Source organism: Entelurus aequoreus, linkage group LG22 (assembly GCF_033978785.1).
Source record: "Entelurus aequoreus isolate RoL-2023_Sb linkage group LG22, RoL_Eaeq_v1.1, whole genome shotgun sequence".
Taxonomy (NCBI): Eukaryota; Metazoa; Chordata; class Actinopteri; order Syngnathiformes; family Syngnathidae; genus Entelurus; species Entelurus aequoreus.
Window position 1 is genome coordinate 36,984,669 of NC_084752.1, and position 14,377 is coordinate 36,999,045.

A 14,377-nucleotide genomic window follows, 5' to 3' on the forward strand; every position below is an offset into this window, starting at 1 on the left:
CACTCTCCCAGTTTGGGGGTCACTGCTACAAGCGCCCCCACTACCACGGGGACCACGCTAGCCTTGACCTTCCACATCCATTCCAGCTGCTCTTTCAGTCCTTGGTACTTCTTAAGTTTCTCGTGTTCCTTCTTCCTGATGTTGGCGTCAGCTGCGATTGCCACATCTATCACCACCATCCTTTTCTGCTCTCTGTTCACCACCACCACGTCTGGTTGGTTAGCCAGAAGCTGTTTGTCAGTCTGGAAGCTGAAGTCCCACAGAACCTTGGCCCTGTTGTTATCAGCCACCTTCTGTGGTATGGCCCATTGGGATTTGGGTACCTCTATTCCATACTGGTTGCAGATGTTCCTGTATACCAGGGGTCACCAACCTTTTGAAAGCAAGAGCTACTTCTTGGGTAGTGATTAATGCGAAGGGCTACCAGTTTGATACACACTTAAATAAATTGCCAGAAATAGCCAATTTCCTCAATTTACCTTTAACTCTATGTTATTATTAATAATGAATTATATTTACACTTAATTGAACGGTTTAAAAGAGGAGAAAACACGAAAAAAATGACAATTAAATTTTGAAACATAGTTTGTCTTCAATTTCGACTCTTTAAAATTCAAAATTCAACCGAAAAAAAGAAGAGAAAAACTAGCTAATTCGAATCTTTTTGAAAAAATTAAAAAAATAATTTATGGAACATCATTACTAATTTTTCCTGATTAAGATTCATTTTTGAATTTTGATGACATGTTTTAAATAGGTTAAAATCTAATCTACACTTTGTTAGAATATATAACAAATTGGACCAAGCTATATTTCTAACAAAGACAAATCATTATTTCTTCTAGATTTTCCAGAACAAAAATTTTAAAAGAAATTCAAAAGACTTTGAAATAAGATTTAAATTTGATTCTACAGATTTTCTAGATTTGCCGGAATAATTTTTTAGAATTTTAATCATAATAAGTTTGAAGAAATATTTCACAAATATTCTTCGTCAAAAAAAACAGAAGTTAAAATGAAGAATTAAATTAAAATGTATTTATTATTCTTTACAATAAAAAAAATAAATTTACTTGAACATTGATTTAAATTGTCAGGAAAGAAGAGGAAGGAATTTAAAAGGTAAAAAGGTATATGTGTTTAAAAATCCTAAAATCATTTTTAAGGTTGTATTTTTTCTCTAAAATTGTCTTTCTGAAAGTTATAAGAAGCAAAGTAAAAAAAAATTATGAATTTATTTAAACAAGTCAAGTCTTTAAAATATTTCCTTGGATTTTCAAATTTTATTTGAGTTTTGTCTCTCTTAGAATTAAAAATGTAGAGCAAAGCGAGACCAGCTTGCTAGTAAATAAATACAATTTAAAAAATAGAGGCAGCTCACTAGTAAGTGCTGCTATTTGAGCTATTTTTAGAACAGGCCAGCGGGCTACTCATCTGGTCCTTACGGGCTACCTGGGGCCCGCGGGCACCGCGTTGGTGACCCCTGCTGTATATCATCCCAGCCACTTGGTTGTGCCTCTCCTTGTACGCTGATCCCGCTAGCATCTTACAGCCTGCTACTATGTACCAGACTGTCTCAGGGGCTTCTTTGCACAGTCTGCATCTTGGGTCTGATCTACTCTGGTAGATCCTGGCCTCTATGGCTCTTGTGCTGCCATGATTAGTGCCTCTGTGCTGTCTGCCAGTCCTGCATTTTCCAGCCACTGGTAGGATTTCTTGATATCAGCCACTTCCTCTATCTGACGGTGGTACATGCCATGTAGGGGCTTGTCCGTCCAGGTTGTCTGCTCCTCCTCCTCTGCACTCTCAGCCGGGTTCTGCTACCTGAGACGTTTACTGAGCTGTTCATCCTTCGGGGCCATTGTTTCGATGTATTCTCAAATGTTCGATGTTTCATCCTGGACTGTGGCCTTGACACTCACTAGCCCTCGGCCTCCCTCTTTCCGCTTAGTGTATAGCCTCAGGGTGCTGGACCCCTACGTGCATGGTGAGGAGCTTTCTTGTCTTGATATCTGTGGCTTCTATCTCCTCCTTTGGCCAGCTTGTGATATCAGCGGGGTATCTGATGACTGGTAGTGCGTACATGTTGATGGCACGGACCTTGTTCTTACCATTCAGCTGACTTTTCAGGACCTGCCTTACTCTCTGGAGGTATTTGGCTGTGGCTGACTTCCTTGTGGCCTCTTCATGGTTCCCACTAGCCTGTGGGATGCCAAGGTACTTGTAGCTGTCTTGGATATCACCTATGTTTCCCTCTGGTTGGTCAATCCCCTCAGCCCTGATCATCTTGCCTCTCTTTGAGACCATCCGGCCACACTTGTCCAATCCGAATGACATCCCCATGTCATCGCTGTAGATCCTGGTGGTTTGGATCAGTGGGTCTCTTTCTTGCTCGCTCCTGGCATACAGCTTGATGTCACCCATGTAGAGCAAGTGGCTGATTGTTGCCCCACTACGTAATCGGTACCCGTAGCCGCTCTTCGTAATGATCTGACTGACGGGGTTTAGGCCTATGCAGAACAGCAGTGGTGATAGCGCATCTTCTTGGTATATGCCGCACTTGATGTTGACTTGGGCAATCGGCTTTGAATTGGCCTCTAGGGTTGTCTTCCATATTTCCATCGAGTTCTGGATGAACATGGTGTTCGTCCGATTTGTGGGTTTATTGTTAGGCGGTTTCATTAACGTCCTCCCAGCGCGGTAACAACACACAACAACAGCAGTCACGTTTAGTCTACCGTAAAGCAGTTCGTCTGCCGTAAACGGCAATGTTGTGACACTCTTAAACAGGACAATACTGACATCTACTGGATAGCCTCCGGAACACTGAAATTCAAGTATTTATTTTAATTATACGTATAATAAAATATATATATATATATATATATATATATATATATATATATATATATATATATATATATATAGCTAGAATTCACTGAAAGTCAAGTATTTCATATATATATATATATATATATATATATATATATATATATATATATATATGAAATACGTATATATGAAATACTTGAGTTGGTGAATTCTAGCTGTAAATATATACTCCCCTCTTAACCACGCCCCCGCCCCAACCATGTCCCCCCGCCCCACCCCCGACCACGCCCCCCAACCCCCGGTATCGGAGGTTTCAGGGTTGGCAAGTATGTATATAACATACTTGCCAACCCTCCCGTTTTTAGCGGGAGAATCCCGGTATTCAGCGCCTCTCCCGACAACCTCCCGGCAGAGATTTTCTCCCGACAAACTCCCGGTATTCAGCCGGAGCTGGAGGCCACGCCCCCTCCAGCTCAATGCGGACCTGAGACTGAGTGGGGACAGTCTGTTCTTACGTCCGCTTTCCCACAATATAAACAGCTTGCCTGCCCAATGACGTCATAACATCTAGGGCTTTTAGAGAGTAGAGTGCACAACTGCGCACACAACAAGGAGACGTTCGAAGGGGAAGGTGTATGTTGCCTGTAAATATGTAGAACGCACTTCTCCATTGAACACGGTGGCCGAAATGATATACTCATCATGAACGGAGAAGTTACACAGGAAAATACTGCCATCTAATGGATAGCCACCGGAACACTGAAATTCAAGTATTTCTTTCATGTAAATAAAATAAATATATATATATATATATATATATATATATATATATATATATATATATATATATATATATATATATATATATATATATATATAGCTAGAATTAACTGAAAGTCAAGTATTTCATATATATATATATATATATATATATATATATATATATATATATATATATATATATATATATATATATATATATGAAGTACTCGAGTTGGTGAATTCTAGCTGTAAATAACCACGCCCCCAACCACCCCCCCGCCCCCAACCACCCCCACCCCCCCACCCCAGACCAATGACCAAAAAAGTTGGTACTATTATTTCTAAATACAAAAAATAATCCCACGTTAATTAAAATGCAAAGTAAAGCCTTTTTAATAGAAATATTATTTGTTACAACATTACATTACATTTCGAAAACATTAGCCTATTTCATATTTCATTTATTGCTAATTATATCACAAACTTTAAAAAATAACTGCAGCTTCTTGCAGTTCGGATTTGACTGTTAATTGGAAAGCCCTAATATTTAATTATTATTATATATAATATATAGTTATTATTATATATAATATTTAATATATTTTTCATATTTATGTTATTTATTTTAATTTTACTTTTATTATATATTGACCATAATAAATGTGGTATAAATGGTCTGTATTTGTCTTGTGATTTGTCTCAAATAATAACAATAGTAATAATATTTTTGACTGACAAAAAACTGCCAATAAGAAATTATTGGTATCGGTATCGATGAAAATGCAAGAAAAAGTGTCGGTATCGTATCGAATCCTAAAAGTGTGGTATCGCCCATCCCTAGTGAGAAGAAAGACAATATTGTTATTACTTATGGACGATGAAAAAGTTAAAAAAAAAAAGGTTGGCCAAGCAAAAAGTGTGACGAAGTGGAGCAGAGCCATGGGCGTGTCCTCATCACGTGGATATAAATATGTGAGTGTTTAGTAGTGAAAATGTGTCACCAAGAGTGGAATGTATTGATTGGAGGAGAACTTTTCTTCACGGACTCAATGAAGTGCTTGTGGAAAGGCTCTTGGCCCCGCCCCCTTGGAACGGGCGGAGGCAGGGTTTTTTCCCCTGATGACGTCACAGAAAGTGTCGCCCAGAAGAAGAAGAAGAAGAAGAAGCAGCAGCAGAAAGTTGAAGTTGAAGAAGAAGCAGCATAAAGTTGACTCGACATGGCGGGAGTGGCGTCCACTCTGGCCAAGCAGCGCGCCATGGCGGCGGGCTTCGGCAGCAACCACAAGGCGGTCCCGTACCTCCAGCAGGACTTCTCCTCTCTGCGGGCCCAGTGTGTGAGCAGCCGCCGCCTCTTCTGCGACCCCACCTTCCCCGCCGAGCCCGAGACTCTCGGCTTCAAGGAGCTGGGCAGGAACTCTTTCAAGACCCGCGGCGTCACCTGGAAGAGACCCACGGTACGTCGCGTCTGCGCCTGCGCCTGCGCGGCCCAAGCAGGGCGGAAGTTGTTGGAGAGCGAGAACGTGGAGGACAAAGCATTAGGAACCCCTCCGAGGAACAACACCCCGATGACGTCACCTATTTACTTTTCTGTCCAATCAGGAGCTGGTGTCCTCGCCTCAATTCATTGTGGGCGGAGCCTCCAGGACAGACATCTGCCAGGGTGCCTTAGGTGAGTTCCCTGCTGTCCCACACTCCCTGAACACCTCGCCGAGGTCAAAGGTTGCTTTCAATTCCAGTTTGTGTGCCATAAATTAGCTCGTCTTAGCCTAGCATGCGTTAGCATCCTTTATCTTAGCATACTTACGTTTAGCATCCTTTATCTTAGCATACCTACGTTTAGCATCCTTTATCTTGGCATACTTAAGTTTAGCATCCTTTATTGATTGATTGATTGATGATTATCTTAGCATACTTAAGTTTAGCATCATTTAGCTTAGCATCCTTTATCTTAGCATACTTAAGTTTAACATAATATTAGCATCTTTTATCTCAGCATACTTAAGTTTAGCATGCTTAATTTTAGCATCTTTTATCTTTAATTTCAGCATATTTTATTTTAGCATACTTAATTTGAGCTTCTTTTATCTTAGCATACCTAATTTTAGCGTCTTTATCTTAACATACTTAAGTTTAGCATATTTAATTTCAGCATCCTTTATTTCAGCATCATTTAGCCTAGCATCCTTTATCTTAGCATACTTAAGTTTTGCATACTTAATGTTAGCATCTTTTATCTTAGCCTACTTAAGTTTAGCATATCTAATTTCAGCATATTTAATTTTAACATACTTAATTTGAGCTTATTTTATCTTAGCATACTTAATTTTAGCAATTTTATCTTAGCATACTTGAGTTTAGCATATTTAATTTCAGCATCCTTTATTTTAGCATCATTTAGCTTAGCATCCTTTATCTAAGCATACTTAATTTTAACATACTTAATGTTAGCATCTTTTATCTCAGCATACTTAAGTTTAGCATATTTTATCTTAGCATACTTAAGTTTATTATCCTTTATCTTAGCATACTTAAGTTTCGCATACTTAATCTTAACATCTTTTATTTTAGCACACTTAAGTTTAGCATATTTAATTTCAGCATACTTAAGTTTAGCATTTTTTATCTTAGCATACTTAAGTTTATTATCCTTTATCTTAGCATACTTAAGTTTCGCATACTTAATCTTAACATCTTTTATTTTAGCATACTTAATTTCAGCATATTTTATTTGAGCATACTTAATTTGAGCTTCTTTTATCTTAGCATACTTAATTTTAGCGTCTTTATCTTAACATACTTAAGTTTAGCATATTTAATTTCAGCATCCTTTATTTTAGCATCATTTAGCTTAGCATCCTTTATCTTAGCATACTTAAGTTTAACATACTTAATGTTAGCATCTTTTATCTCAGCATACTTAAGTTTAGCATACTTAATTTTAGCATATTTTATCTTAGCATACTTAAATTTGTATCCTTTGTCTTAGCATACTTATTTAAGTTTAGCATCCTTTATCTTAGCAAACTTAAGTTTAACATACTTTAATTTAGCATACTTGATTTTAGCATACATTAGCTTAGCATAGGGTTACCCACTGTCATGTCTTCTTCCCACACCACTAAGACTATTAGCTTGAAATGATTTCACACACTCCCACACACACACACACACACACACACACACACACACACACACAAGGAAGTAAACATTGACATTGTGTCCTCAAACTACAAAGAAACTATAGAAGAAAACAGTAAAAGTAGATTTGATGTTGAAGACAACAGAAATTTTTAATCTGCAAAGAAGAAAATCTGCGTCTGACCAATGAGGACACACCCTCTCTCTCTCTCTCACACACACACACACACACACACACACACACACACACACACACACACACACACCCACAGGAAGAGAATGAGTCAGAGTTGCGTGACTCAGTTTTGTTTTCACATGTTTGAACATTTTTGTGCCTCAAGTGTTTTTTTATAGTGAAGGAATGTTAGCCCGAGTGAGACCTTTTTTCATACTTAATACTACTTTAAATAGTTCTATTTATTCATACATCATTCTAGAACATGTAGATGTTAGTAGGAACACACCCTGGGATCAACCTTCTAGAACGTGTAGATGTTAGTAGGAACACACCCTGGGATCAACCTTCTAGAACGTGTAGATGTTAGTAGGAACACACCCTGGGATCAACCTTCTAGAACGTGTAGATGTTAGTAGGAACACACCCTGGGATCAACCTTCTAGAACGTGTAGATGTTAGTAGGAACACACCCTGGGATCAACCTTCTAGAACATGTAGATGTTAGTAGGAACACACCCTGGGATCAACCTTCTAGAACGTGTAGATGTTAGTAGGAACACACCCTGGGATCAACCTTCTAGAACATGTAGATGTTAGTAGGAACACACCCTGGGATCAACCTTCTAGAACATGTAGATGTTAGTAGGAACACACCCTGGGATCAACCTTCTAGAACATGTAGATGTTAGTAGGAACACACCCTGGGATTTATTTTGAACAACATTGAACATAAAAAACTGTTCTACTTAACCAGTCTTGCTGATTATCTCTTAATCTACTATTTTAGCTGCAATCTCCTTTTGTCGTCCGTAATGCGGTCGTACACATAGAACTTCAACGCTTGACATTCCCGCTTTTGGAGAGGTTCCAGTTCGGCCCTCAAACCTTTTAAACAGTCACTCTTTCCTGGTACAATACCAGAAGGGAGGCAGGCAGGAATGGCTTCATGTGCTTCTCCACAGCCTTCACCTCTTTCTGTGTCCACGGTCTTCTTTTCTGGGCAGCTTTACCTGCTAGTGACCATACAAAATATGTGTATGAAAATAGAAGAAATAAAAGAAAATTAAAGCTGCAAGCAGCGATGGACGGGAACGACTTTGACGGCACATAAAATCCAAACCGGAGCAGTAATTAAAACTCTTTCTTCAACTTTTAATCAGAAGGGTTCAATCTCTCTCCTGTGCTAGTTTGAAGCCGACACGACAAACGCGCTCAGAGGAGATAATGTTTGAAAAAAGGTGACCGGTTTTTACAAAACTTTTGTTTTGAAGGGGGAATTGCAAACTTCCTGTTGATTTTTGCAGGGGGTTGTCAATGAATCTTGGTCTAAGTGAGACCTACATAGAGGTTTTTGTTTCATGTCTCTACGACATTCCTACTGGAAGTTACAGGCAGTTTTGTCTGTGTTTTCTTCCTAGTAGCAGTTTTGTCTGTGTTTTCTTCCTAGGGGGCGCTAGAGCGCAATTTTGAGTTTTGGGGTTGGGTTTTTTCATTAGATCGCAATTTTTGCCAGCCCTGATGTGTGTGTCCAGTTTGGTGAGTTTTGAAGCATGTTAAGGGGGTGAAATTATAGTTCAAAGAGGCAAAGGTGACTGTTTTTACAAAACTTTTGTTTTGAAGGGGGGAATTGCAAACTTCCTTTTGATTTTTGCTGAAGGGTGTCAGTGTATGAAATCTAGGTCTAAGTGAGACCTACATAGGAGGTTTTTGTTTCATGTCTCTACGACATTCCTACTGGAAGTTACAGGCAGTTTTGTCTGTGTTTTCTTCCTAGGTGGCGCTAAAGCGCAATTTTGAGTTTTGGGGTTAGGTTTTTTGATTATATGGCAATTTTCGCCAGTCCTGATGTGTGTGTCAAATATAGTGAGTTTTGAAGCATGTTAAGGGGGTCAAATTACAGCTCAAAGAGGCGGCGGTATAATAATAATAAAACCTTACAAATACAATAGGGTCCTCTGTCCCAAAGGGACATTCGGTCCCTAACTAGAGCGCAATTTTGAGTTTTGGGGCTAGTTTTTTTTATTAGATCGCAATTTTTGCCAGTCCTGATGTGTGTGTCCAGATTGGTGAGTTTTGAAGCATGTTAAGGGGGTGAAATTATAGCTCAAAGAGGCAAAGGTGACTGTTTTTACAAAACTTTTGTTTTGAAGGGGGAATTGCAAACTTCCTGTTGATTTTTGCTGAAGGATGTCAGTGTATGAAATCTAGGTCTAAGTGAGACCTACATAGGAGGTTTTTGTTTCATGTCTCTACGACATTCCTACTGGAAGTTACTGGCAGTTTTGTCTGTGTTTTCTTCCTAGGTGGCGCTAAAGCGCAATTTTGAGTTTTGGGGCTAGGTTTTTTGATTAGATCGCAATTTTCGCCAGTCCTGATGTGTGTGTCCAGTTTGGTGAGTTTTGAAGCATGTTAAGGGGGTCAAATTATAGTTCAAAGAGGCAAAGGTGACTGTTTTTACAAAACTTTTGTTTTGACGGGTGAATTGCAAACTTCCTGTTGATTTTTGCTGAAGGATGTCAGTGTATGAAATCTAGGTCTAAGTGAGACCTACATAGGAGGTTTTTGTTTCATGTCTCTACGACATTCCTACTGGAAGTTACAGGCAGTTTTGTCTGTGTTTTCTTCCTAGGTGGCGCTAAAGCGCAATTTTGAGTTTTGGGGCTAGGTTTTTTGATTAGATCGCAATTTTCGCCAGTCCTGATGTGTGTGTCAAATATGGTGGGTTTTGAAGCATGTTAAGGGGGTGAAATTATAGCTCAAAGAGGCAAAGGTGAATGTTTTTACAAAACTTTTGTTTTGACGGGGGAATTGCAAACTTCCTGTTGATTTTTGCTGAAGGATGTCAGTGTATGAAATCTAGGTCTAAGTGAGACCTACATAGGAGGTTTTTGTTTCATGTCTCTACGACATTCCTACTGGAAGTTACAGGCAGTTTTGTCTGTGTTTTCTTCCTAGGTGGCGCTAAAGCGCAATTTTGAGTTTTGGGGCTAGGTTTTTTGATTATATGGCAATTTTCGCCAGTCCTGATGTGTGTGTCAAATATAGTGAGTTTTGAAGCATGTTAAGGGGGTCAAATTACAGCTCAAAGAGGCGGCGGTATAATAATAATAAAACCTTACAAATACAATAGGGTCCTCTGTCCCAAAGGGACATTCGGTCCCTAACTAGAGCGCAATTTTGAGTTTTGGGGCTAGTTTTTTTTATTAGATCGCAATTTTTGCCAGTCCTGATGTGTGTGTCCAGATTGGTGAGTTTTGAAGCATGTTAAGGGGGTGAAATTATAGCTCAAAGAGGCAAAGGTGACTGTTTTTACAAAACTTTTGTTTTGAAGGGGGAATTGCAAACTTCCTGTTGATTTTTGCTGAAGGATGTCAGTGTATGAAATCTAGGTCTAAGTGAGACCTACATAGGAGGTTTTTGTTTCATGTCTCTACGACATTCCTACTGGAAGTTACTGGCAGTTTTGTCTGTGTTTTCTTCCTAGGTGGCGCTAAAGCGCAATTTTGAGTTTTGGGGCTAGGTTTTTTGATTAGATCGCAATTTTCGCCAGTCCTGATGTGTGTGTCCAGTTTGGTGAGTTTTGAAGCATGTTAAGGGGGTCAAATTATAGTTCAAAGAGGCAAAGGTGACTGTTTTTACAAAACTTTTGTTTTGACGGGTGAATTGCAAACTTCCTGTTGATTTTTGCTGAAGGATGTCAGTGTATGAAATCTAGGTCTAAGTGAGACCTACATAGGAGGTTTTTGTTTCATGTCTCTACGACATTCCTACTGGAAGTTACAGGCAGTTTTGTCTGTGTTTTCTTCCTAGGTGGCGCTAAAGCGCAATTTTGAGTTTTGGGGCTAGGTTTTTTGATTAGATCGCAATTTTCGCCAGTCCTGATGTGTGTGTCAAATATAGTGAGTTTTGAAGCATGTTAAGGGGGTCAAATTACAGCTCAAAGAGGCGGCGGTATAATAATAATAAAACCTTACAAATACAATAGGGTCCTCTGTCCCAAAGGGACATTCGGTCCCTAACTAGAGCGCAATTTTGAGTTTTGGGGCTAGTTTTTTTTATTAGATCGCAATTTTTGCCAGTCCTGATGTGTGTGTCCAGATTGGTGAGTTTTGAAGCATGTTAAGGGGGTGAAATTATAGCTCAAAGAGGCAAAGGTGACTGTTTTTACAAAACTTTTGTTTTGAAGGGGGAATTGCAAACTTCCTGTTGATTTTTGCTGAAGGATGTCAGTGTATGAAATCTAGGTCTAAGTGAGACCTACATAGGAGGTTTTTGTTTCATGTCTCTACGACATTCCTACTGGAAGTTACTGGCAGTTTTGTCTGTGTTTTCTTCCTAGGTGGCGCTAAAGCGCAATTTTGAGTTTTGGGGCTAGGTTTTTTGATTAGATCGCAATTTTCGCCAGTCCTGATGTGTGTGTCCAGTTTGGTGAGTTTTGAAGCATGTTAAGGGGGTCAAATTATAGTTCAAAGAGGCAAAGGTGACTGTTTTTACAAAACTTTTGTTTTGACGGGTGAATTGCAAACTTCCTGTTGATTTTTGCTGAAGGATGTCAGTGTATGAAATCTAGGTCTAAGTGAGACCTACATAGGAGGTTTTTGTTTCATGTCTCTACGACATTCCTACTGGAAGTTACAGGCAGTTTTGTCTGTGTTTTCTTCCTAGGTGGCGCTAAAGCGCAATTTTGAGTTTTGGGGCTAGGTTTTTTGATTAGATCGCAATTTTCGCCAGTCCTGATGTGTGTGTCAAATATGGTGGGTTTTGAAGCATGTTAAGGGGGTGAAATTATAGCTCAAAGAGGCAAAGGTGAATGTTTTTACAAAACTTTTGTTTTGACGGGGGAATTGCAAACTTCCTGTTGATTTTTGCTGAAGGATGTCAGTGTATGAAATCTAGGTCTAAGTGAGACCTACATAGGAGGTTTTTGTTTCATGTCTCTACGACATTCCTACTGGAAGTTACAGGCAGTTTTGTCTGTGTTTTCTTCCTAGGTGGCGCTAAAGCGCAATTTTGAGTTTTGGGGCTAGGTTTTTTGATTATATGGCAATTTTCGCCAGTCCTGATGTGTGTGTCAAATATAGTGAGTTTTGAAGCATGTTAAGGGGGTCAAATTACAGCTCAAAGAGGCGGCGGTATAATAATAATAAAACCTTACAAATACAATAGGGTCCTCTGTCCCAAAGGGACATTCGGTCCCTAACTAGAGCGCAATTTTGAGTTTTGGGGCTAGTTTTTTTTATTAGATCGCAATTTTTGCCAGTCCTGATGTGTGTGTCCAGATTGGTGAGTTTTGAAGCATGTTAAGGGGGTGAAATTATAGCTCAAAGAGGCAAAGGTGACTGTTTTTACAAAACTTTTGTTTTGAAGGGGGAATTGCAAACTTCCTGTTGATTTTTGCTGAAGGATGTCAGTGTATGAAATCTAGGTCTAAGTGAGACCTACATAGGAGGTTTTTGTTTCATGTCTCTACGACATTCCTACTGGAAGTTACTGGCAGTTTTGTCTGTGTTTTCTTCCTAGGTGGCGCTAAAGCGCAATTTTGAGTTTTGGGGCTAGGTTTTTTGATTAGATCGCAATTTTCGCCAGTCCTGATGTGTGTGTCCAGTTTGGTGAGTTTTGAAGCATGTTAAGGGGGTCAAATTATAGTTCAAAGAGGCAAAGGTGACTGTTTTTACAAAACTTTTGTTTTGACGGGTGAATTGCAAACTTCCTGTTGATTTTTGCTGAAGGATGTCAGTGTATGAAATCTAGGTCTAAGTGAGACCTACATAGGAGGTTTTTGTTTCATGTCTCTACGACATTCCTACTGGAAGTTACAGGCAGTTTTGTCTGTGTTTTCTTCCTAGGTGGCGCTAAAGCGCAATTTTGAGTTTTGGGGCTAGGTTTTTTGATTAGATCGCAATTTTCGCCAGTCCTGATGTGTGTGTCAAATATAGTGAGTTTTGAAGCATGTTAAGGGGGTCAAATTACAGCTCAAAGAGGCGGCGGTATAATAATAATAAAACCTTACAAATACAATAGGGTCCTCTGTCCCAAAGGGACATTCGGTCCCTAACTAGAGCGCAATTTTGAGTTTTGGGGCTAGTTTTTTTTATTAGATCGCAATTTTTGCCAGTCCTGATGTGTGTGTCCAGATTGGTGAGTTTTGAAGCATGTTAAGGGGGTGAAATTATAGCTCAAAGAGGCAAAGGTGACTGTTTTTACAAAACTTTTGTTTTGAAGGGGGAATTGCAAACTTCCTGTTGATTTTTGCTGAAGGATGTCAGTGTATGAAATCTAGGTCTAAGTGAGACCTACATAGGAGGTTTTTGTTTCATGTCTCTACGACATTCCTACTGGAAGTTACTGGCAGTTTTGTCTGTGTTTTCTTCCTAGGTGGCGCTAAAGCGCAATTTTGAGTTTTGGGGCTAGGTTTTTTGATTAGATCGCAATTTTCGCCAGTCCTGATGTGTGTGTCCAGTTTGGTGAGTTTTGAAGCATGTTAAGGGGGTCAAATTATAGTTCAAAGAGGCAAAGGTGACTGTTTTTACAAAACTTTTGTTTTGACGGGTGAATTGCAAACTTCCTGTTGATTTTTGCTGAAGGATGTCAGTGTATGAAATCTAGGTCTAAGTGAGACCTACATAGGAGGTTTTTGTTTCATGTCTCTACGACATTCCTACTGGAAGTTACAGGCAGTTTTGTCTGTGTTTTCTTCCTAGGTGGCGCTAAAGCGCAATTTTGAGTTTTGGGGCTAGGTTTTTTGATTAGATCGCAATTTTCGCCAGTCCTGATGTGTGTGTCAAATATGGTGAGTTTTGAAGCATGTTAAGGGGGTGAAATTATAGCTCAAAGAGGCAAAGGTGAATGTTTTTACAAAACTTTTGTTTTGACGGGGGAATTGCAAACTTCCTGTTGATTTTTGCTGAAGGATGTCAGTGTATGAAATCTAGGTCTAAGTGAGACCTACATAGGAGGTTTTTGTTTCATGTCTCTACGACATTCCTACTGGAAGTTACAGGCAGTTTTGTCTGTGTTTTCTTCCTAGGTGGCGCTAAAGCGCAATTTTGAGTTTTGGGGCTAGGTTTTTTGATTAGATCGCAATTTTCGCCAGTCCTGATGTGTGTGTCAAATATAGTGAGTTTTGAAGCATGTTAAGGGGGTCAAATTACAGCTCAAAGAGGCGGCGGTATAATAATAATAAAACCTTACAAATACAATAGGGTCCTCTGTCCCAAAGGGACATTCGGTCCCTAACTAGAGCGCAATTTTGAGTTTTGGGGCTAGTTTTTTTTATTAGATCGCAATTTTTGCCAGTCCTGATGTGTGTGTCCAGATTGGTGAGTTTTGAAGCATGTTAAGGGGGTGAAATTATAGCTCAAAGAGGCAAAGGTGACTGTTTTTACAAAACTTTTGTTTTGAAGGGGGAATTGCAAACTTCCTGTTGATTTTTGCTGAAGGATGTCAGTGTATGAAATCTAGGTCTAA

General features: G+C 39.3%; 1 protein-coding gene across 1 annotated transcript in view; it reads left to right on the forward strand.

Annotated features, from left to right (window-relative positions):
* Nucleotides 1-4,689: 4,689 nt before the first annotated feature.
* The window catches only part of LOC133639632 (calpain-2 catalytic subunit-like), a 33,656-nt gene continuing 23,968 nt past the window's right edge, over nt 4,690-14,377 (forward strand). The window contains exons 1-2 of the mRNA XM_062033111.1: nt 4,690-5,048; nt 5,194-5,263. Coding sequence (XP_061889095.1) covers nt 4,812-5,048; nt 5,194-5,263 — 307 coding nt within the window. The 5' untranslated portion in view covers nt 4,690-4,811. The remainder of the gene's footprint in view (nt 5,049-5,193; nt 5,264-14,377) is intronic.